Source organism: Ascidia mentula, chromosome 1 (genome assembly GCF_947561715.1).
Source record: "Ascidia mentula chromosome 1, kaAscMent1.1, whole genome shotgun sequence".
Taxonomy (NCBI): domain Eukaryota; kingdom Metazoa; phylum Chordata; class Ascidiacea; order Phlebobranchia; family Ascidiidae; genus Ascidia; species Ascidia mentula.
In genome coordinates, this window is record NC_138566.1 from 11,841,717 (window position 1) to 11,867,070 (window position 25,354).

Sequence of the window (25,354 nt, forward strand, 5' to 3'; positions counted from 1 at the left end):
ATCGACGCCCATAAGCTGATGACAGTACATGTAATTTTACATAGGATTATGACACTATCGGCCAACTTAACATGCGCGCACGTTAATTAGTTACGTTAATAAGTTGCATGTTCGTTAATTAAGTACGCGTACATGAGTTTGACTTATTACACGGTTGGCCATGAAATGTATCCTATTAAGGTGCATGTACAGTAATAGCGAACGTTTCCGACTCATGAAAATTTCAGCAATCTTTGATCCTGTTACCAGTAGGTATACTAACCACAGATGATGCAGAAATGTTCATGAACTCAATTGTCAAAGATGTGGCAGTTATCAAAACTCCTGATAATCTAAAACTGTCCGAATAAACGTGCGCAATGTTTTTTCTTTAATTGTGCCTGTTTACCCAATTTGTTTCTTAGATTTAGTGGCCACCATGAAAATTGTGTTTCTTATATGTTTGTGTAACAAGCAAAGATCACTTTCAACTGTGATACATCAACATCATGCACAAATTTAACATTTTTTAAGAGTAAATATCATTTCATTTGAAAATGTTAAATCAAAATATTTATTTTAACAAGCATTACCTTTACGGTCATTTATATTCACTACAAAAAGAAGGAAAAAGAATTGGACGCATATTGCACAATAAAACGTTCTTTGCAAGTTCATAAGTGTGACACATTGTGATAAGAAGGGAAAATGTATGAGATTGTGTGAAAAAACGAGTGTGCCACTCCATTAGATTTTGCGACGACATAAATTCTGGACAAATATAGAGATTCAAAAAAATCCTATGAAGCGGAAAGTGGTTTGGCACTTGGTTGAAAGTGACGTCACCGGCAATGCAAAAAAGCGCAAAAAAACGTGTTTCAGGTCATTCTGATGGAATGTGGGATCTCTACCGATTTTTATTACTTTCACGCTATTATGCACTCTATCCTTGACAGATACTGAGATTTAAAAAAAATCCTATGAAGCGGAAAGTGGTTTGGCACTTGATTAAAAGTGACATCACCGGCAATGCAAAAAAGCGCAAAAACACTGGTGTTTCAGGTCATTCTGATGGAATACGTGGGATCTCTACCGATTTTTATTACTTTCACGCTATTCTGCACTCCATCCTTGACAGATACTGAGATTTAAAAAAAATCCTATGAAGCGGAAAGTGGTTTGGCACTTGATTGAAAGTGACATCACCGGCAATGCAAAAAAGCGCAAAAACACCCGTGTTTCAGGTCATTCTGATGGAATACGTGGGATCTCTACCGATTTTTATTACTTTCACGCTATTCTTCACTCTATCCTTGACAGATACTGAGATTTAAATAAAATCCTATGAAGCGGAAAGTGGTTTGGCACTTGATTGAAAGTGACGTCACCGGCAATGCAAAAAAGCGCAAAAACACTGGTGTTTCCGGTCATTCTGATGGAATACGTGGGATCTCTACCGATTTTTATTACTTTCACGCTATTCTGCACTCCATCCTTGACAGATACTGAGATTTAAATAAAATCCTATGAAGCGGAAAGTGGTTTGGCACTTGATTGAATGTGACGTCACCGGCAATGCAAAAAAGCGCAAAAACACCCGTGTTTCAGGTCATTCTGATGGAATACGTGGGATCTCTACCGATTTTTATTACTTTCACGCTATTCTGCACTCCATCCTTGACAGATACTGAGATTTAAAAAAAATCCTATGAAGCGGAAAGTGGTTTGGCACTTGATTGAAAGTGACGTCACCGGCAATGCAAAAAATCGAAAAAAAATCACCAGTGTTTCAGGTAATTCTGATGGAATACGTGGGATCTCTACCGATTTTTATTACTTTCACGCTATTCTTCGCTCTATCCTTGACAGATACTGAGATTTAAATAAAATCCTATGAAGCGGAAAGTGGTTTGGCACTTGATTGAAAGTGACGTCACCGGCAATGCAAAAAAGCGCAAAAACACTGGTGTTTCAGGTCATTCTGATGGAATACGTGGGATCTCTACCGATTTTTATTACTTTCACGCTATTCTTCGCTCTATCCTTGACAGATACTGAGATTTAAATAAAATCCTATGAAGCGGAAAGTGGTTTGGCACTTGATTGAAAGTGACGTCACCGGCAATGCAAAAAAGCGAAAAAAATCACCAGTGTTTCAGGTCATTCTGATGGAATACGTGGGATCTCTACCGATTTTTATTACTTTCACGCTATTCTTCACTCTATCCTTGACAGATACTGAGATTTAAATAAAATCCTATGAAGCGGAAAGTGGTTTGGCACTTGATTGAAAGTGACGTCACCGGCAATGCAAAAAAGCGAAAAAACACTGGTGTTTCAGGTCATTCTGATGGAATACGTGGGATCTCTACCGATTTTTATTACTTTCACGCTATTCTGCACTCCATCCTTGACAGATACTGAGATTTAAAAAAAATCCTATGAAGCGGAAAGTGGTTTGGCACTTGATTGAATGTGACGTCACCGGCAATGCAAAAAAGCGCAAAAACACTGGTGTTTCAGGTCATTCTGATGGAATACGTGGGATCTCTACCGATTTTTATTACTTTCACGCTATTCTGGACTCTATCCTTGACAGATACTGAGATTTAAATAAAATCCTATGAAGCGGAAAGTGGTTTGGCATTTGATTGAAAGTGACGTCACCAGCAATGCAAAAATGAGCAAAAAGATCCGTATTTCAGGTTATTTTGAATATAAACTTGGGACTTCTACAGAGGTATTGGTACGAAATGATTAAGAAGTGAAATATTTTGCAAAATAATGCTTACTGGTATGATATATACCAACAATAAACTCTTTTGTACAAGTTAAACCTTCTTGTGCAATGCTGCTCATTGATGCGGAACGCATTTTGCGAAACAATAATTTTGGATTCTGCCAGAATGACAGTAGTTATACACTTATGGTAGTCCAACTCCGACTTTCCATTGTCTCCGTCACGCATGAGCACTTCGGCACTGAACCGCCAAAACGACTACTGCGTATGCTGGTTTAATGCCAATGTTGTGCAGTAAACGTAGGAAAAGTTACACTAATTAGTAAAATACGCGTGTTTCGGACAAATAAGCTTACGAATATGATCTTGACATTATTTTCCGAAAAACAAAATTGAGTAAACGGTGTCCTAACTAATCTGTTGAATATGTTTCTTATACTGTACGGCAAACGAACCTGCTTCACTAGAGAATATGAATCAAAACTTTAATGGAAAGTAAGTTCCTTCGAACAAATTGAGTTCTTCTTAACTCTGTGGTTCAAGCTGATGAGCATTACATGAAAAATGGCCAATCTTCAAAAAGAAAATATATAACATCAGCGTTTCATGATGGATTCAGGATAATGAGCAACATATTTCATATATAAGGAAAACCTTTCCTATTTTGCAACTTGGAGAATTTAGCAAAAATGTTGGTAACACTTTTATTTTGCACCTAGTTAGGTGCCCAACTGATGAAGGTGGTTGTCACAACAAAGTGGAAGTCTCTGCTTGGCTGTTTTTAAAGGTATTCTATGACTAAAATGTGGCAATCTGTGCTATCCAGCGGTTCCGCAGTATTTACTTGTATTGTTGCATGAAAGGCTATGAAGTTTTAACTGCCTTTGATTTTCATATTTTGTTACTATGTAGTTATTAGCTACAACATTTTTTTTAATTTTGCTGAAAAAAGTTTGCTTAGTTAAAGAGGCAAAAAATAGTTTTTGTGAGGATTTGATCTACCAATGACCCAATACATAAAATTGCAGAAAGTTGTTTGAAATTGTAGAAACGCAGCCTACAAAAGAGGCTTGATATTTTTCTGTAGATTTGTATTGCATTATTTTATTATGTATATTTTTTTGCATATTACACATACATTATATTGATAAACAAATCCTAATTATACATGTTGTGATTTTTACCCTTTTGTTAAACAGTGCACAAAAAAGAGTAGACGTTGGATTATGACCTACAAATTGTACAAATGATGTTTTGTTTGTGCAAATGCCTTTCCTCATTTCATTGCATGGTTGTACTGTCATCCACTTTATTATCTTCAAAGACATTTTTAAAGTTTTATTCAACACACATTACAGTGATTGCACAGCATTGTTACAGAAATTTAAATATACAAAACATCCCAACAAAATACACTGGCTCATGAAACATTTTATGTTTATCTTGTTGAATTGACACATTAAGGCCACTTTGTTACTATTCAACAACAGAAAGCAAAATGTTAAACTATTCAATCTTGTGTTAGTTAAGAGCATCTAATATATTGGCAGAAATTTAGGTGGTTTGGTAAAAAAATGTTATTTTTGTGTGAGCAAAATGTTATTTTTAATAAGGTGCATATGCTCTTTTCAATTTTCCAGTTTGAAAAACATAGTATGAAACTGGGCTGTTGTAATTGGTGCTAACAAACTTTTTTAACAAAGATTGCAAATAAATGCATGCATGAAAAACTGTCTGACAAACAATACAGTTTTAAATTTTAACCAAAGCTAGACATTTCCACCTTAGGCTATAAAAGTATGTTGCAATAATTTGGTTACATCTTCAAAAACACATTAGCGTTAATTGTTATAGTGCTGTTGATTTTTTACCAAATATGTCCTTTAACTCAACTGCTTTCTTTTCGTTGTAAACTGACCAAAACAGAACATGGGAACGAATTCTTCAGAAATAAACAGCAATATTCTGGTCTTTCGGGATGAAATACAGAACAGCGTTGCCACAGTTATGACCAGCACGTGCAAAAATGTGCTAAGACATATTTTCTAGCTTGCGTCGGCACAAGATCCCGTTAAGCCAACTGTCCGTGTATGTATAGACCGTCCTGCGCGAGCACATATGCAATTGAGACAGCTCCTATGTTAATACCGCTTAAAACTTACGGAATAACCAAGTTTTACACTCCTGTAAACAGGCTTTTTCCATCAAACAACAAACCAGCGTACCGAAGTGCTCAAGCGTAACGAACCCAAAACGTCACAATGAAACAATGGGAGTTGGACTACCATAAGAGTATACTATGCATGTACCGTATTTTACGGACCATAAGGCGCAACTTAAATCCTTTTTTTTCCTCATAAATTGATCGTGCGCCTTATAAGCCGGTGCGCCTAATGTATGGATCAAGTAGTGCTTTATTGCCTACACTCAAAACCAGTACCGATACTATCATAAATAAACCACCGTCTTACACAATAAACTACGGTAAAAGCAACTAGCAACTGTGATATTCATACTATTGTGACTTGCTTACATTTATTACGTAACAAGTTTTTGTTTAATGAGCTTTATACGGTAACCCATACTCCTTAAAATACGTTGCGTTCTATAGCCCGGTGCGCCTTATGTATGAACAAAAAACTAATCAAAGCAATTTATTGACAGTGCGCCTTATAATCGGGTGCGCTTTATGGTCCGTAAAATACGGTACGGTAAACTAGAAGTCAGTTGCGAGCAACAAACTGTCTTTTTGATTATACAATTGTCGCGTTGACAAAAATCAATTTAGACACGTTGCTTTCGGGACACTGCTGGATGTATAGGACACATGGGAAGTACCTAAGTCACTGGTGGCTTTGTACCTAGAGCAAAACATTAGGTTACGCGTACCATTCAGAATCTCACCCCTGGCAACAATACTCAGATGTTTAAAGAAATATTTTGGTCTCATGATAAATGTTTGGTAGGAAGGTTTAAAGTTCATTGGATCTAAATATTTTCACATCAGTGCCCGACTAAATTCGAATAGGTGATGTCGAAAAGACAACAGGACTGGTTGTCGCGGAACACCAGTGCTCCGTGAAAGATCATCAGGTGTTCCGCAAGAAATTTATTAGTTTCACTGATGTTCCGTGGAACACGGGTCGAAAAATCACTTTTAATGTTCGATTGTTGTGAAACAATAAGATTTGTTTTGTTTCAAAAAGAATGTAATCGCACGCGTCTGTTGCTGATTAAGTACAATGCTGCAGTACTTCCAACAATTTGGTGTTCCGCAAGATTAATTTGATAAAAATAGTGTTCTGTGGCTCAAAAAGGTTGAAATATACGTGATTTACGATTAATATAAGGTGCATGCATGACACAAAGTTTTTTGCAAACATTCTATTGCAGGGGTGCACAACTTCAAAGAGTTATACGTGACATTTTTCTTGTACAATATCTATCGAGTGCCAAGTTTTTTTGCAAAGAAGCCCGCATGATTGAAAATACAATTCCGAACATTCTACTTGTGAAAATCAATCCGCGTGCTGGTCTATTGCATACAAACTTCTATAAAACTTAACAAACTGGATTGAGTGAAATAATGAATTTATTCCTAAAATGCAATAATCTCGACTATGACCTGGGCGCCAAAAACGGGAAATATACAATCGAACGACAAAAACCGAACGTGATCATGTAAATGTCAATAACCAAATCTATTCTGGAAGCAGCACTTGCAGCACCTTCCGAAAAGTGTTGTATTTTGACGACTTTATGGCAGTTTTATCTTATTGCTCTCATTGCAACAGTGGTGAAAAAAAGAAAATCTCAAGGAAAAAGGGAATGTTTTTTCCAAACAGCTGTGCTGCTTCCTTTAAAAAAAGGTTTGCCCACAAGAAGCCAACAAGATTGTGCAAACGTAACATGAAATATGCAGGAACGAAATCTTTGACCGTGTTTCATTGCCCACATATATTTTAAAGGTGTTGTCAGTTTGACATGGGTGCAACCAAAACGACACATTGGCAGCCAAAACAAAGTTACCAAAGCAGACAATTAATAGTTTCACAGTCTGCAATACGAAATCACATTGAACAGAGCACCTTTTTGTTGTGACAATACAACAATGACATTCGTCAATAATAGGTTTTACGGCGAGATTGCAAAAATACTGGGTAAAAGGAAAAGCAAACAGTTGAACAGAAGCAACAAATTCCAAAAGTCCACAGGGTAACAAATGTTTTATTGCACTAATGCTAATAAAGAGACGGAGCAAATCTTTTTTCTCTTCCAACGAGCGCAGAAATAAAAAACCTGGAAGACCTTTTCTTACAAACCGAAGAGACTCCAAGTTAGTTAAAAAAAAACATGACAAGCGCAACATTTATAAAAAAAAACATAGAGAAAAAGAAACAAGCAACCATCCGAGCAAAATTTGATTATTGTTTCTGTGTTTTCTTAAACAACGGAGCAAGTCTGAAGCGACCACTTGTTCGTCCGCTTGCTTTGCTTCCGGTGCCTGATTCGTGCGAAGGTTGAGTCTAATGGTTTTGGAAAACGATACGATGTCCGATTAAAATCATGGCTACAATTATTGTGACGACATTTTCAAAAACACATTTATAAGAATTTATATGTGAAAGCTTTTTCAGTATTTTATTCGAAAAAAATTAAACCGATTTTCCAAATTGATAAGTTGGAATAGTTAATTCACCTGTTCATATGCACCGTGTTCCACTTGAGGGAGCCATCTTATATCGCGCAACTTTTTTAACTCGAGATCCAACCAATCCATCCAGTTAATGATTTTCTCCACACGATCGTTGCCCAATTCCTAAAACAAAGGATAGAAAAATGATGCATTTAAGTATTTCAAAACCGGCAGTTTTTCCACCTCGGCTTTGCTGTGAAGAAGTGAGTTGAGGTGAGATCCCAACTCGCGCACGCTCGAGTAAAACTCGATTGCGAGTTGTTGGTTGATCGAGTCGGAAGGTTGACCGACCGGGCGCAGTTTCGTGGAAAGACGGAAGAGGTTGGAAACGAGTGGCAAAATTTCATCACCATAACAACCAGTTTCACTCATGGACTCATTTATGCTGAACATATTTCAACAGTTTGAAACGTATTTAGATTAAGGAAACAAGCTATTCATGTCGAAATAAGTTAAACGTGACACCACTAATGTGAACATTGAGGTTGAACGACGACTGACCTGGAACCGACCGCCGATACGGTTTCTGCAAACTCGCTCAACAATAACGATTCGTTGTCGTTGAGAAACTCCGAACTAGGATGACGATCGATTCCATATCGTTGTTTATCTTTCCAACTTTTCAAAGCTATTTCCAACCTCTGAAATAGAGGCAGGAACAACGTGATTTATGAACAACACTCGACATGGTTTGGAGTGAAACACTTACCCTGTCACGTGCCAACATCTGAACACGATTTTTATGTTCAATCCTGACAATTCCCGGAGGTTGGAGCCAGGCTTCACCGTCGGTTTGTAATGGAACGCTTTCATCACCTAAAATGGTTCGTTTTTATATTATTCGTATTAATGCACAAAGTGATGGTTCGGGTATATCCATAGAAGACTTCAATCCGTTAGGCACAACGGCAAATGATTTTACTCATGTGTGTCTAGTCAATTTAGTGTTATTTGTTTTTGACATGAAAAATTACCTACAGAATTATTACGCACCTACCACTTTGGAAAAAAATCACGCATTTGGGATTGATGTAATAAACAAACCTAGTATGGTGATTTTTACTGATTTGCATTGGGCGATTCTATGATGTTGCAACACTCCATCAGGAATTACGATAGCCATCCCGAGTTGTACAGTGCTAAACACTGCAACCACTTCCAATAACTTGTCATCGTATGATGGAGCAAGAAATATCTAATACGAAAATCGTTCAATTAGTTATGAGATAAACCGCTTTTGAAATATATGAAAACACCAAAGCCAATAAACACAGCAGAATAACATTCAAAATCAATCCATGATTGCTACGAGGTGCATTCGTCAATTTTATGAGGAATTATTATTTCAGTAAAGAGAAATCATGAAACCAGACATAAATCTACCACATAATGTAGAAGAAAAATAATCCCAAAACTATAAAAACACGTTATTGTAACCCCAGACGTTACTCAAGCTGGGTTTTTTTTTCACTAAAAAGTTTCTGTCAAATGACCGAAATAAAATTTAAGACATTTTTAATTTATTTTGGTCATTTACGATATAGTGTTTTCGACCGTCGTCCGCTCGAAAACGATTCGCCGGGAATTATAAAAACGACATACGGGGCAACACAAAGGGCATTTTCGCCTAGCGATGAGACGCTCGAGTAATCTACCAGTCAATTTCCTTTGGGGCACTGTGTCCGAAACGGCTTTTAATTTTTGTGACATTTCTATGAAACTTGGGTCATTGACAGACAAAGACACAAAAAAAACGAGCTCAAGGGTACAATTGTAGTAAATTTGAAAAGCAGCATTGTGGGTAATCATATTACCTCGTTAGCTGATCGGCTGCCCCAGAAGTTTGCCCCACCCATGTATGAAGTTGTATTGAGAACAACAATCCCTTGCAGATTGGGGAGGTTGATTTCTTTCCCGTCACATTCCAGTTTTATTCGTTGCTCTAAATTCTTGTATGTTTTATTGGCGAACTCTTTGGTAGCGAGGACTCCATACCAAACCATGTTTTTTGTTCGGCTGCAAAAATACAATATAGCGTTGCTTTAAACATCCCACTGAAGGTAACTGTTTTGTATAGTTTTTTCGCTATGTCCGTCGTAACATTATGTAAGTAAAGATATGTCGCTTAATCTTTAAAACTCAACATCAGTTAGACCAGTGGTTCCCAAACTGTCGGTCATCGCCCAGTAGTGGGCCAAGAAGTCAAAACGAAAAATATAGTTGTTAAATACTCTTTTTGTGTTGTACTTTCATAATGTAAAAAAGTCGATTGTGATAATGCACATAATTTTTCTTATAACTTTGCAACACAAGCCCTTTTTATGAAAAAATATTTGGGGCACGAATCAAAAAAGTTGTGAACCGCTGAATTATACCGATGGGCATAAATTTAAACTACCAATCTTCAATACAACAGAAGTTATTCGCTGTGAGGCATTTTTGACAATACATTTGTGCTGCGTTAATGCAAACCAATTCACCGAACAACAAGAAATCGCTACCTGCACTTTTTCGGGTGTTCCTCGCGCTTTCGATGAAAGTCGAGCGAAATTTTTGCGTCCAGTCCAATCCCGAAATAACTATTCATCACGCATTTCTCAGTAAACATGTGATCAAACCTGCCAACAAACACGTAACATTTCACCGATCCTGCTCATATTTCAGCAAAACAGTAACAAATTTTATGATAACAAATACATGTATACGATACGCAAACAAACCACAAACCATTTGAGGTGGGTTTTACGCAAAAATGACAAAACGGACAATGAGAAATCATGACTGTACATCCTTATACTCACATGTTGTCGTTTATTTCGAGCAGAGGGGTTGCGGCGGCGCACAGGGTGTCGGCATTTTGCAACAACATTCGACTAAGAAAACTTCCACGCGAGTTGCGTTGATACAATGGGTTGATAACTGGCGCAAAAACAAACACGGTTTATCAGTAAAGAAGTTATACACCATGACGTTATTACTTGTTTGCGAGTGTCGTCGTTGCGAAGCGAAGTCTGGATATCTGCTACCAATGGTAATTCGACGCTCGCTCAAAGATGACCCGCTTGCACTTAGGGACGCAAAATCTGTTTACAGCGGACATTTTGTAACTACATATGATATGTTATGCATTTCGAGAATATCATTATGATAGTGATCCTTAAAAACAGCAACTCCAACGTAACAACATAACAAACGTTCAGCAAGACTAACTTGGTTTTGAACTTTCCCCCAAACCGACGGCTTCTGATACTTGTCGTTGGTAGAAGATTGGAGCTTCCATGTTGGCAATGGGACTTGTTGGAGCTGATCGAGAACTCGGTCGACAATCGGGAATTGACAAACTTGCCGGAGGTTCCGGAATACTACAACATTACATTTCGTCAAACGACAGATTCGAAATGCGTCTTGATCCATCCAATACGGACATAACTTGGTTACCTGTCAACTGTGCGGGGCGGTTGAAATTCAACATTGTTCAATGCAGTCGATATGCTTTCTATAGTTGTCGTAATTATGTCGGGAGGGCATGGTTGTGACGTCACTTGTTCAGCGGGCCCCTCCTCCTCAATACGAACTGGCAAGTTTTTCAACTTGGTCTGGTTGTTCTGTTCATCCACGGCTGTAGAAGTTAAACCGGTTCAAGAACATGACACCAACGACTAATTTCAACGTAAGACGAAACCCAAAAACCCAATCAATAACCAAATGTACAGGTCACTGACAGGGATGCATTAGTGGAAACACTTCGGTGTGTGCGACCTCGTAAATGAATTGGTATCTCACCTTTTTCTGTGTGTTCGATGATTTGACGGACGGCCTTCTTCAGACTGTTTGCTCGATGCATCAGCTGAGAACGTTCCTCAAACACATGGGCGACGCTCTGCGAAGAGGAAAAGAATTTCAGCATATGAAAAATTAATCCTGGCGATTAGCCTTTTTTGAATACGACAGACGGCTTCAAGTGTAGCTTAACGTTAAAATGTGTCTCCAAAACACATTACAGTTTGCAATCGCACACATTTACAGATTGACTGGATTACACTTTCATCACTTGACCGGGCGACATATTTATTAACAATTAACGGGTGGTTGTCAAGGTTTCCACCTTTTGTTTTCCCTTTTCCGGAACCACTGTTTGTTCGACCTCCTCTTTCCGGGATTCATTAGCTTTGGGTTGGGTGCGATTAGTGTTGTTGTCGCATTTAATCCCAGGAGACTTCTTGACATTTTCACTTTGGCAGGAATCGACCTGAGCTTTGTTTTCTGTTCCATTCGGTTCTGGTTCGCATTCTTTTTCCCCAGGGATATTATTGGAGCCGGCAAAGCGATCAATCATTTGTTGCTTCTGCAATGATTTCGCGCATCGATAAAAACAAGAGCGGTGATCAATTGTAATCGAGTAAGGTGAAGAGCGCAAGTCGATATCAAGGGTGAGTTTGGTCAACGGTACAAAAAGACCTCCTGCTGCCCTCTAACAATATTAGATTCTAGTTGTGAAAGGCAGCAAATCGAATTGACCTTACGTTTAGTAGTCTAATTATCTTTGAATGATATCTTCTGACAACTCCCATTTATCCTACATTCTAATTAAATAACAATCACAAAAATGCAATTAGGGACTTCAAAACAAATACAATATCTAAAACATATGGTGTCAGTACCAGTGAATGTTCCTCGGCCAATTTTGATTCCTGGTTAAGTGCGTTGAGAAGCGATTCCAGTTTATCGTCAAGAATTTTGCATTTTTTCGTCACTTCCGAATTATCGTCGGCATAAAGACGTCCAACCTTCGCTACAAAGTCTTTTATTGTTTCGCATAGGACTCTGAAACGAAAATCAACTACCTTTAGAAAACGCTTTACTGCATTTAAATTAACACATGTTCATCGAAACACACACCGCTATATCAAGTGTAATTTCCCTCCTGTTACACATTTACTTACGCGGATGAACTTAAAATCTCGGGATGTTTGTTCGATCGTAAAATAGTAGCCAGATGATCAGCAACTGTATGTTCATATTCCGTCATCTGCTTAAGAAACTAACTTGCGAAATCCGTTTCATTAACTTTTTCTGACCAACTTTCAAGATACTCACGTTTTTATCGACAGATTCAGTTGCGAGGGGAAGTGGAATCGGGGTTTTGCCTTCGTACGTTTTAACGCTCCAGCTACAAAATAAATATACCGACATAAAAACAATATCACCCAAGTTGGAGTTTTTATGCGGAATTAAAAATTTGTAGTTTTTGCCACGTTGTGCGTCTCTTTCTTCAAACATACTCAAACAAACATAAGGGATTTAAAAGTTGAAATTTTACAGAGAAGTAACATGTAACTACTCTATGCTATAATTTATTGAGGTTGACCAAGTTTATTCAAACTTGAACGACGTTGAACGAATTCATTCATGCGATATCTTTAGTTTATCGAACAGGGTTATTTCAACGGTGGTCTATGACCCCCTCATGGGCAAAGAACGAGTCCGCACCGATTTCGTCATCAAAACATTCTTAAAAAATGATTTTGTCTGGCTCGTTTTTCTTGTTATCTGCGTTTTTTTATGGATGAGCAGGGGCCACGGTGCATAATAGGTTTGAGAACCACTGGTTTAGAGTTTTTGTGAATTACCGGTCAAGTAACTTCGCGCTCGCCCGTTCGTAACGTTCGATGATGGCTGGTACTTGTGTGTCGTCATCACACACATTCCCCCACCCCATCACTTGGGCGAGGTCGTTCCCCGTTCCCAGTGGCAATACTCCAACCTGAGCCTAAACAAAGATAGTAACCAAATCGTACAAGCAAATGTAATTCTTTGTGACCAATCGTTGACAGGTTCAGCTAGGAACACATTGGAAGTAGTAAAAATCAGTGAAATTGTTAAATCCCCGCAACAACTTACCTTATTATGCATGTTGAGTTTGTCAAGTTCGTTTAGAACCCAACCTACCGAACCATCTCCTCCACATATAAGAATACGGAATGTGTCAAATTTACGAAACATCTTCAACCTAAAACAATCGATATTTGATAACCTGCAATATTTCAGCCAAAAAACATATGCTCAATCGATACTTTAAGATGTAAAGTTTCAATTCTGTCATAACTTTCGGCAGAATTACTAAAACTTTTTACAATGTGTGAAAATACGAACCCGACTTGTGGTCCAGAACACATGAGGTCAAAAACTTGAGCTGGATTGAGAAACTGACGAAACCGACGTAGAAACTTCACCCCCTGGTTGTCGCCACTTTTCGAGTTGACAAACACGAGCAATGGACTCGTACATTGTGTGGAAGGCACTGCCTGCCAGAAACCTATTTTTTGAAAAAATTAGCTTCAGCAACACAAACATGGAAAAAATCTTCTAATCGACGTTTTGCATTGGATTCACTATTAGTATAAATAATACATAAATGTTTGAAAAGTGTCACTCTTACAGCGGTAAATTCTGTTTTCAAGTAGTGTGTCGATACATAGGCTTGTAGCTATGTATTACGTAAGGTATAAGCTCGATGGTTATCGGGTGGTTATTAATTAACCGTTGTATGCTGACTGTTCCAGGAAGTTTGGGACTTTTAAAGTGTCGCAATTTAACTTCGCATAAAACAACCGACTAAATTAAAGCTATACCTGGTTATCCGAATACAGCAAATTGTTTGTTAATATTTTTGTGACAAAATTGGAATACTCCACTACCGGATGTTGAAGAATGACGCATTACAAATGAATAACCTGAAAAACAGCGCTACACCTAACTAAATCTGCACGGGAGCTCCAAACCACAATATGCCACGGTTTGTAAAGACTCAGACAGAAGTCGTTTCTCCTAGCCACAGAAAGCAGTGAACCGTAACATATTTGTGCGAATTTTTCCTCCTCCCAGCTTTTTATTTTTAGCGATTCGACGAAACGTAAAATATTCATTGAGAGTCAAGTGTGCGAAGCAAGCACTCACCGTCGCAGTCTTGCGTGTGGATGGCGGTCGGTGGAACGATGGAAAGTTTGCAAGATCCAATGCTACACTTGCTTGACAGCAGATTGCGGCATGATGTGTGGACCTGAATGAAAATGAATTCAGAAATTTCCTTTCTTTTTCCCTTTTTTCCTTTTTTAAATGATGCAGGCTATAATTGTGAAATGCCCAACTCGGTAAAATAAAGGTTTATCACAAATCATGAAGTATATTAGTAGAGAATGTGCAACAGCACGTGGGCATCACTCACCACGCTCCGGCACCAAAGACATTTCCAGTCCTGAAGCCGCAACACACTTCCACAGGTTTTGTCACAAACCGCACATTTGGCGCTCACGGGAAGATTGCCTTCCAACCATTGGTGGGGAATCCAAAGCTAATAATAGACGGATCAAGACATGATGAGCGTACAAAACAAGGAAACGAACAGAGGTGAATCTGCCACACTCACCCCATCCTCGCCTTCAATGACATTTTTGCCAACAGCTGCCAGCGTTGCCCATTTGCAGTTGTTGAGGGCTTTCGCTGCGCATCGCTTGTGCGCCTTGAACTTGCAAACTGTGAACAGGAATGGACTTTATTAATATAAACATCGCGTGCAAATGACAGGGAGATTGGGGAATTTGTTGACCTCGGGTCCAACGCCTAACGTATTATATACATACAAAACGCATGTGGATGAACATGCTGTTGTAGGCCATACAGCAAGGCGAAGTCGAAGACGCTTTGGGAATTAACTGCATGTTATTAAAAGTGCAACGACACAAATACACTTTCCATGAATCCATTGACATCTTTCCTGACATAACTAATTCTTGCAGTTCAAATTAGAGCAGATATTGTATTATGTTCAACCAATGAAAATACTACGCTATCATTCGAGACATTGTTACCACAAGCACAACAAAACATAAACAGCTTATAAAAGCTCACCGTCACAAGAAAGTCCATGATTCATGACACCAGGCAGCACTTCCCGACACACGTTGCAAAAGGTAGGCCTGTTGTGTGTGCAGGCATACCAGTTATGGCCATCAGAAAAGTTATCCATGTACAATTGATGTGGCTGCAACCGACATTAACATAAGCACGCAAGCAACCAACAGATCGAACACACACTTTAATTAACCGCTTAACGATACATGAATAGAAAGCTACGTTAAAATACACCCAAGTCTAGGTGAATAAAAACGTATTGAGAAAAACGATGCCGACTGAAACTTGTTCAGACACAATCCTATGTTCACTCATCCACAACTTTTCAGTTTTGAAAGGCAAACAGCAGCAATTTTCACTTGCAGCAAGTGCGGTATAGCATGTGATGAGTAGTAAAGCGTAAATCGAGCTTCCTTCCGCGTTGTGCGCTCGGGGTGTCACGTTAACTTTACAGCATTTCCAAAAACCGCCACCAAATACATTTGCCACTTCAACGCCAAATCAAGTAATTGACTCACGCATCGGTCTCACTGATCACTAATATTATGCTGATGCCACGCGCTACACCTACCTAGATGTGCGCTTAAATGAAAACAACTTCCTTCCACTGTATACAACAACCTTAGACAGCCGTGTCATCACTCCACGCTTCTTACACACGAAAAACGTAAATACCTAAGTAGACGGCTTTGTTGTAGATCGACAAGCGCGCAAATCTACTTTTAGCTCGTGAAGAGCTCAGGGCTCTTGGCGACAGAAGTGAAATTAGTTCGCAGGTAATAGCGGTGACGTCGGTGCGTCTTTCAAAACTGCTTTACACAGGTGGTTAGTTAAACATTAAAACAAACCTTTGCGGCGTCACAGAGAGTCAATGCAAGCAATGAAAAATTCCTTGCGTCCAGATATAGCCTACTTAACTCTGAAGGCAGGTTATGATAATGCGGGGTTTTAACTCTGTCTTGAGTGCAAGGTGGCAAACCAATCACATACATCTGGGTGGTCGTAGGGCATAAATTATAGCGTCGCCAAAGAAAAATCCTGGGTTTAAACATGTATGATTTGTGGTTCTATAGATTAACAAAACTGGAGAAATCCAGCAATTTACACAATTATCTAAGCTACACACGAACTTGTGTTGAGCAGTTTCTGGTGAAAGTTTCAAATAGCGACACTTCGCACAAACTCTAGTTCAAACGCGAGGGCAAATACACTTTCAACTAAAGTCTTTAGTTCTCAAAATAACTCAACCCCCAGCAAAGGCCTTCGGACGATTCATGCAATTTGTTTTCTCAGTCAGGCATCTTGCCATTTATTTCCGGACATTTTTTTGCCTGGTGAAATTGAGGATAACAAATGAAATGGGACAGTAATTAAATTTAGATACAAATACAGTGCCTTATGTGTTAGAAAATGGCCCAAGTCTTCTGCATTGAAAGAAGCAAATGAAATATCGATTATTGCATACAAACAATTTCGTTAGAATTTGCGATGAAACATTTATGGGAAGACAACTCGAATTGACTTACCCAGTAAAATTCTCCCGCCTGAACTGCCTTGATTGCTGATATCCATTCATCCATTTCCTTGCGAGATTCGGCGCAAAGAATTAAACGACAAGACGACCCAATAATCTAGGAGTTTTCAACCACATAAAACTTTTAAACAAATAAAACTTAAGCGAAAACTCTCCGTTATCTTGCCGAGTGCCAGAACTACAAAACCAGCAATGCATAATTCATGACAGAAATATATCCAGAGGTAATTAATTGGCATATATCACATATTCATACGATATAAAACTTATAGTATTATTATTCGCTTAAACTTACAGAAAAGCTGCAGTTGACGTTTTTGGTGCTTCTTTCTGCAACACTGGAATCAGTGAGATCGACTTCGTTGAAAATCTCCGACTGTAATGTTTCACATAAAAGATTACTGTTGAAGTGTTTTTGTCACTGTCACCACATGTATTTGTTGTAACACACTGAAAGTAGCGTCGCATAAAAAGAAAATGATTAACTTATCACCACGTACTGTTTTTGTTTAATGTTTACGGCAGTGGTTCTTAACAAGGGGGACCTCAGTAGTTGTAAAGGGGGACATGATTCTGTCTTTAAATGAGTATGTTTTATACTTGGTCGCCAAGAAGAAAACCCAGAGGATACGAGTAAATGAGTAGGCCCTAAAAATCAAATTATGTCGTAAGACTCGGATTCAACAATATTTTTTACGGTTGGTTGTTTTCGCCAAAAACATGAACATATAAGCTTCCGTGCAACGTTTACTTGCTGCAATTATTGAACTACAGTAATCGTTCATACAGACTTAACTTTTTCCTTAAAAGATCGTTAAACCAAAAGGACCAATTCTTGTTGCAGTGTTATTTACCTAACTGAACTAAAGTAATTGTTTCAGCATTTGTTTGAAGATGAACGGGGACTGAATGCAAGGACCAATAGGAAACGAAGGCGTGACCGAAAAAAGGTAAGAACCACTGGTTTACTTGGGGAGAAAAATGAGAAAAAAGAAACAAAACTTAGATAAAAAGCTCAAAAAAATCCTACTTACGCTTTCGTGCTTGGCATAAAAAATACGCCTTGCTCGTAATTTGAAGTAGTGTTGTCGCCATCGCTAAAACAAAAAAATATATAAAATCGATTTCGAGGCTTTGTACTCGTCAGTTAAATGAGTTGTGCAATTAAGGAAGAGGGTTTACACGAGCTATGGTTAGACAAGGTGACGTCATAACTTTTAAAAGGCAAAATTTGGTTAAATGCAAAAAGTTGTAAACTAAAAATTCTCACAAAAAGTTACTTACTTGAAATGAAGAAGAAGTTTGCTTCAGAAGAAATCCTTCCTTGATGCAGGTCTGCAAATACGAATTCATTAAAACTCAAATATATATGGGAGAATCTATTGTGTGACTTGTAGTCTCACCTTACGCTTTTCAACACTATACTTTTTCGGTAATCTCTTAATTCCAGACATTCTTAACATATGGAACATTCACAATCCTCTACTATACGACATCCAATGCCGTCGTTTTGCAATCTGTCTTAAGGACATCATGTTTTCTAATCTGCAGCTGACAGCTTCTGCTCCTTTTCATTAATCTGTCGGCCCATGGGGAGCAACAAATAACGAATATGTAATGGCATAACGACATGCAAATCAATGGTAAAACGCAGAGCGGTATTATTCTACTTCAATATTTGAGTTGGTCAAAAAATTAACCCTATGTCAACGATAAACTGATTTCCGTGTCAGTTTTCCCAATCTGCTGCCACAATTGGACCAAATTTTAGCAAGCCACAACTGAACACAAAATTCGATCATAGTGAACAGGCTACATTTTCTTCGACACTGCAAATGTAATTAAAAACGTAATTGAGACCCCAAATACTGTTGGGAATAGCAAGTCGTTTTTTTGTCAGAAGTATGTATATATCTTCTAAAATTTGCAGAAATTATCTAAAAACGAAAACCATCACAAACATAAGTGTTAAGACGGCATTGGCCAAAAGTCACAAACGTCTTCCTTCGCACAAAACTAGAAACAAAACTTGACCTCTAACCAAACATATAGCGCCGACAATTAACAATAATTTTGCCTTCTCACACGACATAAAACTTTGGTGTGCTGGATTCAATGAACCACGCAGAAGTGCCGCATAGTATATTTTAAGTTTCAGGGTTTCTTAACATAAAGGCATTCGGTATTTCCCTTGGCTTTCTGTGACGGTCTATTAACATTGAATGATATCTCAGAGAGGCATCGTTTCAGCAAAAGTTTTGCTTCTTGTCACGTGACACGTGTTTATAGGAAGTCCAAAAAAATTCCAAAACTTGTGAATACTTTGGAAATGTTTTATTCACACAATTTTAGCATATTAACATGTTTTATTTTATGTCGTGTTCTTTTACAAACACGCGTTCAAAACGCAACCGAGCATGCTTTTCAACGAAAAGGCGTTGTAAAATAAGAGTCCGGCTGCGGTATTGTCAAACAATATAACACAACTGCGTCATCTAGCGAAACCATACAGAAAAGGCAGATCGTGGATTCAACGAAGTATTGCTTACTTACAGACGACGTGTAGTTAACATGCAAAACCTCGGCATTTCCACAAGGGAAAGCTCAAAACAAATTTCGTCAATCTTCTAAAATAGATTTTGAAAATTTTCAAAAAAATTATCAAAAAAAAAAAGTTTCGACATGTGCCGTTTTCATCGGGAGACCTAACCTTTTTTGCATTACTCACCGGTTTATGCACTATTTTCCCCGACCCGCATTTAGGGTGTTGCAAATAAACTATTATAAGCATTGTAAATACAACGGTTTTGCTGAAGTAATAACATTTCTGGGTGATTGGATTACCACGCCGGCGTTTGTTTCCTTATACGCCGGCGTGCGGGCGTAAGCTCGGGACATTGAAACTAACAAAGAATCCGCCGGCGCAAAGCGTGAGTGTGGACCCGGCTTATGAGGATTGTGACATCCTTACACTAAGACCAAGAATTTGTTCGTTGAGTATGGATCGGTTACAATATCACCAGTAGCGGCCCAGGGGTTGGGAATCCCTGCATTTGATAATCAACAAAACAATTACTCATTTTTCATTTGTCCGCAAACCGAGTTTGTTGGCTAATTTAGGACGTATTATTGCTACAGCGTGAAACCGCCGTCTGGGTCGATTTGGATATTTAGCTTCATACGAAAATAGTTCACACAGTAATCGACTTCCGCTGTCCGAAGAAAGTGAGTCATCCGCTACGCAGAAAGCACAGTGACGTCAATATGGTGCGATTTGTTATCTTTCCCAAAAAAGATTTTCACAAGAAATCTTCCTAAGTTTTCGTAAATGTAACTAACGATTTGTGAAGTTGTAGAACTAAATTGAAAAACATTTATGTTGCGGTGACGATTAACCGTGAGTTCTGGGATGTTGGTTGTGAACTTTCGACGCGTAGCATGAAGCTCTGCTTATTAGAACAGTGTCTGAGGAGAATATTTTCGTAATTTTTTTAAATTAATTTATTCATTAAAACAAAACAACTTTCGGTCCGAAAGGAGTTGGTCTTACTATTAAAGATTGTTTAACGCCAAAAGTCGACTTAAAAATTGGTCACAGAGGGACAATTCCAGTAGGATAACTTACAACGTACTGAGAAGGCGCCAGCTACACTTATCGTGATACCAAAAAAGACCGAATGCCACTGGGCTCCCAAATAAAACAAACTTCGAAATGAGGAGAAGTGGACTGTCATCGGGGCAACCATTTCCGGAGTGGCAACATAATTGCTTTCCTTGTGGTCAATGGCATCAGATAAGTATTAGCATAATAGGCAAACGATCCACAAGCGCATGTAAAGCTTGTTGAAAATAGTTTGTTGTAGTAAAGATAAAAAAACAAATATGGAAAACCTATCAAAACAAGAACATCCTTCACAATATTATTCATACAATTTGCCATAGTCCATCCCTAAGAGAAAATAAACAACCTTTTTGCAATAATACCTAAATTTACCAAACATATCAACGATATAAATAAGTGCTACAACAACCTGGTTTTGATCTAAAGGTTAGGAATAACTTTTTGGATATTGGTTTAACTAACCCGACTCTTTAGCTGCTTTTTTGTTGACACTTTCCGCAACAGTTGTTTGCCACTAGCTTCATTTGATTCACCATCACTGTCTGAGGATAAGCTTTGTTCAACAGTCAAGCCATGTGTTTCAGAAAATACCTTTGTCATTGTTAACAAGAAGTGTTTGTTTTAACCTGCACAGGAAAAACTAGATCTGTTACCTTTTTAATTGCCTTTGCAAAATAAATTTCAACAACATTTCTTAAAAAATTCCAAAAAAAAATACATCATAAATAATTAATAGCAACACAACCAACATACATTGGCATTAAGTTTACCAAAAGAAGTAAGTATCCTACAGTTGTACTTTAAGTTAAATATTTTTTTACATTTATCAAGATAGTTGTTTAGTTGACATTCCTACATGCCTATATGTTTGATCAAACAAAAAGCTGTGACCAAAGTTTCACATCAATTGGTTACACACACAACACTTGTATAATAGAGCAAGACAAAGCATTACTTTGTTATGCTTGGTTACGTATAGTTTCCAACCACATAAATTTCTGAACTTGTCAAAAAGCAAAACTTTTATTACTGCCCCTATCCCTTGTACACCAAGACCTGCTTTAAACTCTAAACAAGATTCAAATACGTTTCCAGTCTTGTCTTTTGGTTGTGTCAAAACCAGCAACTACTTGGTAGAAACATGCAACGAAAATAATTTTATGCATGAATGAACACAGTTTCATCTGTCACTTCAACACCAACAGAAAGCAGTTTCATTTAAAATTGATGAAACATAAAATTTCAAAATATTAAATGTGCTGTATCAGTCTTTATATGTCTACGAACTGAATTCTCTTGAACTCGTCCTTGCGAAAGCGCCAGGTGCTCTCTATGCAAATTGATTAACCCGGCGTACCACATCACCACTATAAAAAAAAAACAAATTTGCATCAAAGGGATCATTCAGCTGCAAATCGACCAACGTGGTGTACGCCATATCATGTGCACGCTACCCACACGCTCTGTACATTGGACAGACGGGACAAAATCTGCGAAAGCGAATGAATGGCCACAAGAACGACACAATAACACTGAAAAGCCAGTGGGGGCACACTTTAACGAGCCTAATCATACGTGGACGACATACGGGTAATGGTCTTGCAACAAGTCAAAGGAAAATCAAGACTTGCAAGGAAAACGGCCGAGCAACACCACATTAATCGCCTCCACGCCATCAACGATGGGCTCAACAGAGATTCGGGGTTCATAAGTCATTATCAACACGACGATGCCGCAACACTAAGTGCCAACTAACGACAGCTTATCGTTTCATAATGGCCTTTTTCTTTGACTGTCTTGCTCTTGATTGTTGTGTTGCATTGTGTTTATTTACACCTGATGAAGCGAGAGGTACTCACGAAAGCTAGTGTACATTTTTCAACACAAAAGTCAGTCTTCCTAAATGAACGCAGTAATATTTCATGCAATGGCATGATTGGCAGAATCTGCACAGGTCCTTGCTTGGCGATCACAGCTATCGTTTCGCGATCATTAGGTTTGCAGGCTTGGCAGCCCAGCAGGCATTGCAGCCTAGCTGGATCAGCCACTTTTCCCTGACAAGTCAGAGCAAGATTTGAAAAATCAAGCTCCCGGTGAGGTTTGACTCACAACCCTGGGCTAACCAGGCCCAACGCTCTACCAACTGAGCTACAGGAGCTTGGTTTCACGGGGTATATTGTGGCCAAGGTACACTGGTGCGCAAGCGCACAACTTGCCAGGCAACCTTCACATAAACGTAGGGGATCTTTACCACCGTATCAGATAACGCAGTAATATTTCATGCAATGGCATGATCGCCCCATTGCGCAGGTCCTTGCTTGGCGATCACAGCTATCGTATCGCGATCATTAGGTTGGCAGGCTTGGCAGCCCAGGCATTGCAGCCTAGCTGGATCAGCCATTTTTTTCCGACAAGTCGGAGCAAGATTTAAAAAATCAAGCTCCCGGTGAGGTTTGAACTCTTCTTAAAAGAGTGCTAAATCAAACCAAAGAGACGCTAGTCGAAAACTTAAAAAAAAATATTAATAAGCATTTTTATTTTTTGTTGTTGGACTGTTTCCTTTCAGTTGAAAGGAAACAGTCCAAGCCCATAACCAAAAAAAATCTCTAAATTATACAGCAAAAGTGGACAAAACAAAAAAAATTGTTTTTATGAGATCGGTGTTTGTGTTCAAATGCATGGGCGTCATGAACGTGTGAAACCCGAATAAAAAAAATTATCACACAATAATGCACAAAGATCTTTGCAGGTTCATATACCCAGAAGTTGTCATCAATCTGGAACCGCAAACAAGGACGACTGGAAAAAGAACATGACTTTCTTTTGATGATGCTGCATCAAGATTTTATGTAAACTTAAATACCAGATTGTGGAACATTTTTTTGGGGGGGGCATATCTCCCTTACAGGATTGTCACGATAAAAAACATGCATTTAACATTGATGCTAAAACAGCGAAAAAATGTGGATGGCCATTCAGCAATAAGAACCAATCACAGAAACTAAGGACTGTATGGCATTTCTGTGTACAGGTTATGATTTGTCAATGGACGCATGTTGCTTCCAATGGCAAAATATTTTCTCAACAAAACATTTCTTTCTTAACTGACTTCTTCCTCATTAACTGTTTCACATACCATGTTAGTCTGTGATATTTTTTATAGGAATCAAAGTTTCAGGTTAAAAAACAAAAAAAGGATGAGTTTAACAGTTTATACAAGTATGAATGCATCATTATGCATGTCATCAAACAAATTCAAGTTAACATTTCTACAGACAGTCTCTAAAAGTGCCAAGCCATTTTTTCAAAATCTCTACAAGAAATAAATGCGCTACATTTCTACTTCCAGAAAGTATGCTAGGTTATTTTAAATTCCTAAATATACTGACCATGTTGGTCACGCTAACAAAAGGTTTGCAACATTACATTTTACAGATTTCTATATTAAGTATAAAGTCAAACAAAAACAAGATGGACATTTGAAATAGATCACTAATCACCCTGGAGTTGGTATTTCAGAATTAATTCACTTTATTTTGTATAAAGTGATCAAACAAAATATGTGAAGTCTGTCTGCCGAAAAAGGCTATTAAAACCAGCATAAATAGTGAAAATAACAGTGAGGAGGGAGGTTGATAATACACGCTTGTGGAATATATTTATTTTAAAATACATTAAAACATCATTAGTTGGAGGGCAACAAAAACAACCATATTAGTTTTTTGAAAATACATGTTCTAATTTAAGAAATGCACTCTTTATTCTTATGATTGAAATCAAGTCTTAATTCAGATAATATAATATATATATATACATCTGATAACACACTTTATAGTGATGCAAGAAAAAAGTCCAAATTGTGTTTACCCATCTGGTGCTTCATAAATAGAAAACTCAATCTGCATAAATTATTAGAAAAGGTTAGTTTGTTTTATTAATGGTCAAAAAAATCCACTCACCGAACGCAATCCACTACAAAATGGATCACTGATGATTACACCATTAGGGGAGTACACTTGCTGGTTTTGTTGATCAATGTATCTTGATATACGTTTTAAAACCTATATACAACACAAGATCAGTATGTTTGCACAAACATTGTATAAAATTACAAAATGAAACCTTTTTGTAATTTGTATCCATGCAAAGCAGAATAAGATAACCAGTCATACATGACAGGCACCCTTCACAGTATGCAGCAGCATCTACACTCTCTGCTTCAGCATACATCTGATTTAGAGTGTTTATTGTTCTTTCGAAAGCATCTCTGTCAATCTGAAATTTAAACGGACATATATAGGCTAATATAACCAAGTTGTGACAGTCTGTGTGGTGGTTGCATGTGATATATCCACCTTGTTATCCAGTTCTGCAGGGAACTTTGTTTGAAATCGCACATTTAGTCCATTAGAAAAATCTCTTTGAACATAAACTCTTTTTTTAACAATCATGTCATCTCTGACCTGCATTGTTAAGTTAATTTCTGAAACGGATAATTTTATATATGATGACAAAAATAAATAAACGAATCTTGAATCTAATACATTAATGAAGTTTATGGGCTTGTCAAATATTTTAATTAGTTATTACAGTCAAACTCGTCGCTACCCTTGTTTCCAGAACAAAAAAAACTACAATACTATGTTGTCCGAGACAAACGTAGAAATAAAACTACTGTCATTTCAACGACATATATTTCACGCAAGAGTGAACACAACTGCAAGGATGTATCAAAACAAAACACAAGTATATTTACAAATTAAAACACAATAACTACGGTATCCAAAAACATCAAGTGTAACTTTAGCATCCCTATGCTATAAATTTGGATTATTTTCTTTCATACAAGGTATGTATTAATGCAACAAAACA

The 25,354-nt window shown here is 37.9% G+C and overlaps 2 protein-coding genes across 4 annotated transcripts; both read right to left on the minus strand.

The window, feature by feature from the left end:
- Positions 1 to 6,303: 6,303 nt before the first annotated feature.
- Positions 6,304 to 21,103, minus strand: LOC145912479 (diacylglycerol kinase eta-like). Of its 3 annotated transcripts, none has more exons than XM_082999966.1 (29): positions 20,945 to 21,103; positions 18,145 to 18,195; positions 17,895 to 17,957; positions 17,156 to 17,236; positions 16,853 to 16,957; positions 15,324 to 15,456; positions 14,842 to 14,948; positions 14,641 to 14,766; positions 14,373 to 14,475; positions 13,569 to 13,731; positions 13,317 to 13,425; positions 13,046 to 13,185; positions 12,513 to 12,585; positions 12,359 to 12,444; positions 12,077 to 12,239; positions 11,521 to 11,760; positions 11,199 to 11,295; positions 10,854 to 11,034; positions 10,626 to 10,777; positions 10,394 to 10,498; positions 10,217 to 10,334; positions 9,917 to 10,033; positions 9,230 to 9,431; positions 8,460 to 8,610; positions 8,125 to 8,231; positions 7,917 to 8,056; positions 7,599 to 7,800; positions 7,419 to 7,538; positions 6,304 to 7,245 (listed from the first exon to the last, which is right to left on the minus strand). In XM_082999966.1, the coding sequence occupies exons 1-29, from the start codon at positions 21,080 to 21,082 to the stop codon at positions 7,144 to 7,146; spliced, it is 3,675 nt and encodes a 1,224-aa protein (XP_082856092.1). In that variant the 5' UTR covers positions 21,083 to 21,103; the 3' UTR covers positions 6,304 to 7,143. The 3 variants fall into 3 exon arrangements, with proteins under 3 accessions (XP_082856092.1, XP_082856083.1, XP_082856099.1); XM_082999957.1 differs by having other exon boundaries at positions 12,359 to 12,447; XM_082999973.1 differs by lacking the exon at positions 20,945 to 21,103 and adding an exon at positions 18,264 to 18,430 and having other exon boundaries at positions 12,359 to 12,447.
- Positions 21,104 to 23,617: 2,514 nt separating this feature from the next.
- Positions 23,618 to 24,961, minus strand: LOC145907285 (golgin subfamily A member 7-like). The gene is made up of 4 exons (XM_082994713.1): positions 24,838 to 24,961; positions 24,605 to 24,757; positions 24,442 to 24,543; positions 23,618 to 24,381 (listed from the first exon to the last, which is right to left on the minus strand). Exons 1-4 carry the CDS (start codon positions 24,949 to 24,951, stop codon positions 24,346 to 24,348), a joined length of 405 nt encoding a protein of 134 aa, XP_082850839.1. The 5' UTR covers positions 24,952 to 24,961; the 3' UTR covers positions 23,618 to 24,345.
- Between the last annotated feature and the right edge of the window lie 393 nt (positions 24,962 to 25,354).

What these genes read in the sequence shown, in the direction of transcription:
- LOC145912479 (XM_082999957.1), bottom strand. Translation starts at nt 21,082, where the DNA reads ATGACAAAGGTATTTTCTGAAACACATGGCTTGACTGTTGAACAAAGC. An exon ending in AGTAAAAATCACCATACTAG is followed by an intron (nt 8,232 to 8,459) that starts GTTTGTTTATTA and finishes GAACCATTTTAG; the next exon opens with GTGATGAAAGCGTTCCATTA. An exon ending in AGATGTTGGCACGTGACAGG is followed by an intron (nt 8,057 to 8,124) that starts GTAAGTGTTTCA and finishes CCTCTATTTCAG; the next exon opens with AGGTTGGAAATAGCTTTGAA.
- LOC145907285 (XM_082994713.1), bottom strand. Translation starts at nt 24,951, where the DNA reads ATGCAGGTCAGAGATGACATGATTGTTAAAAAAAGAGTTTATGTTCAA. An exon ending in TGGATACAAATTACAAAAAG is followed by an intron (nt 24,544 to 24,604) that starts GTTTCATTTTGT and finishes TGTTGTATATAG; the next exon opens with GTTTTAAAACGTATATCAAG. An exon ending in TTTGTAGTGGATTGCGTTCG is followed by an intron (nt 24,382 to 24,441) that starts GTGAGTGGATTT and finishes TAATTTATGCAG; the next exon opens with ATTGAGTTTTCTATTTATGA.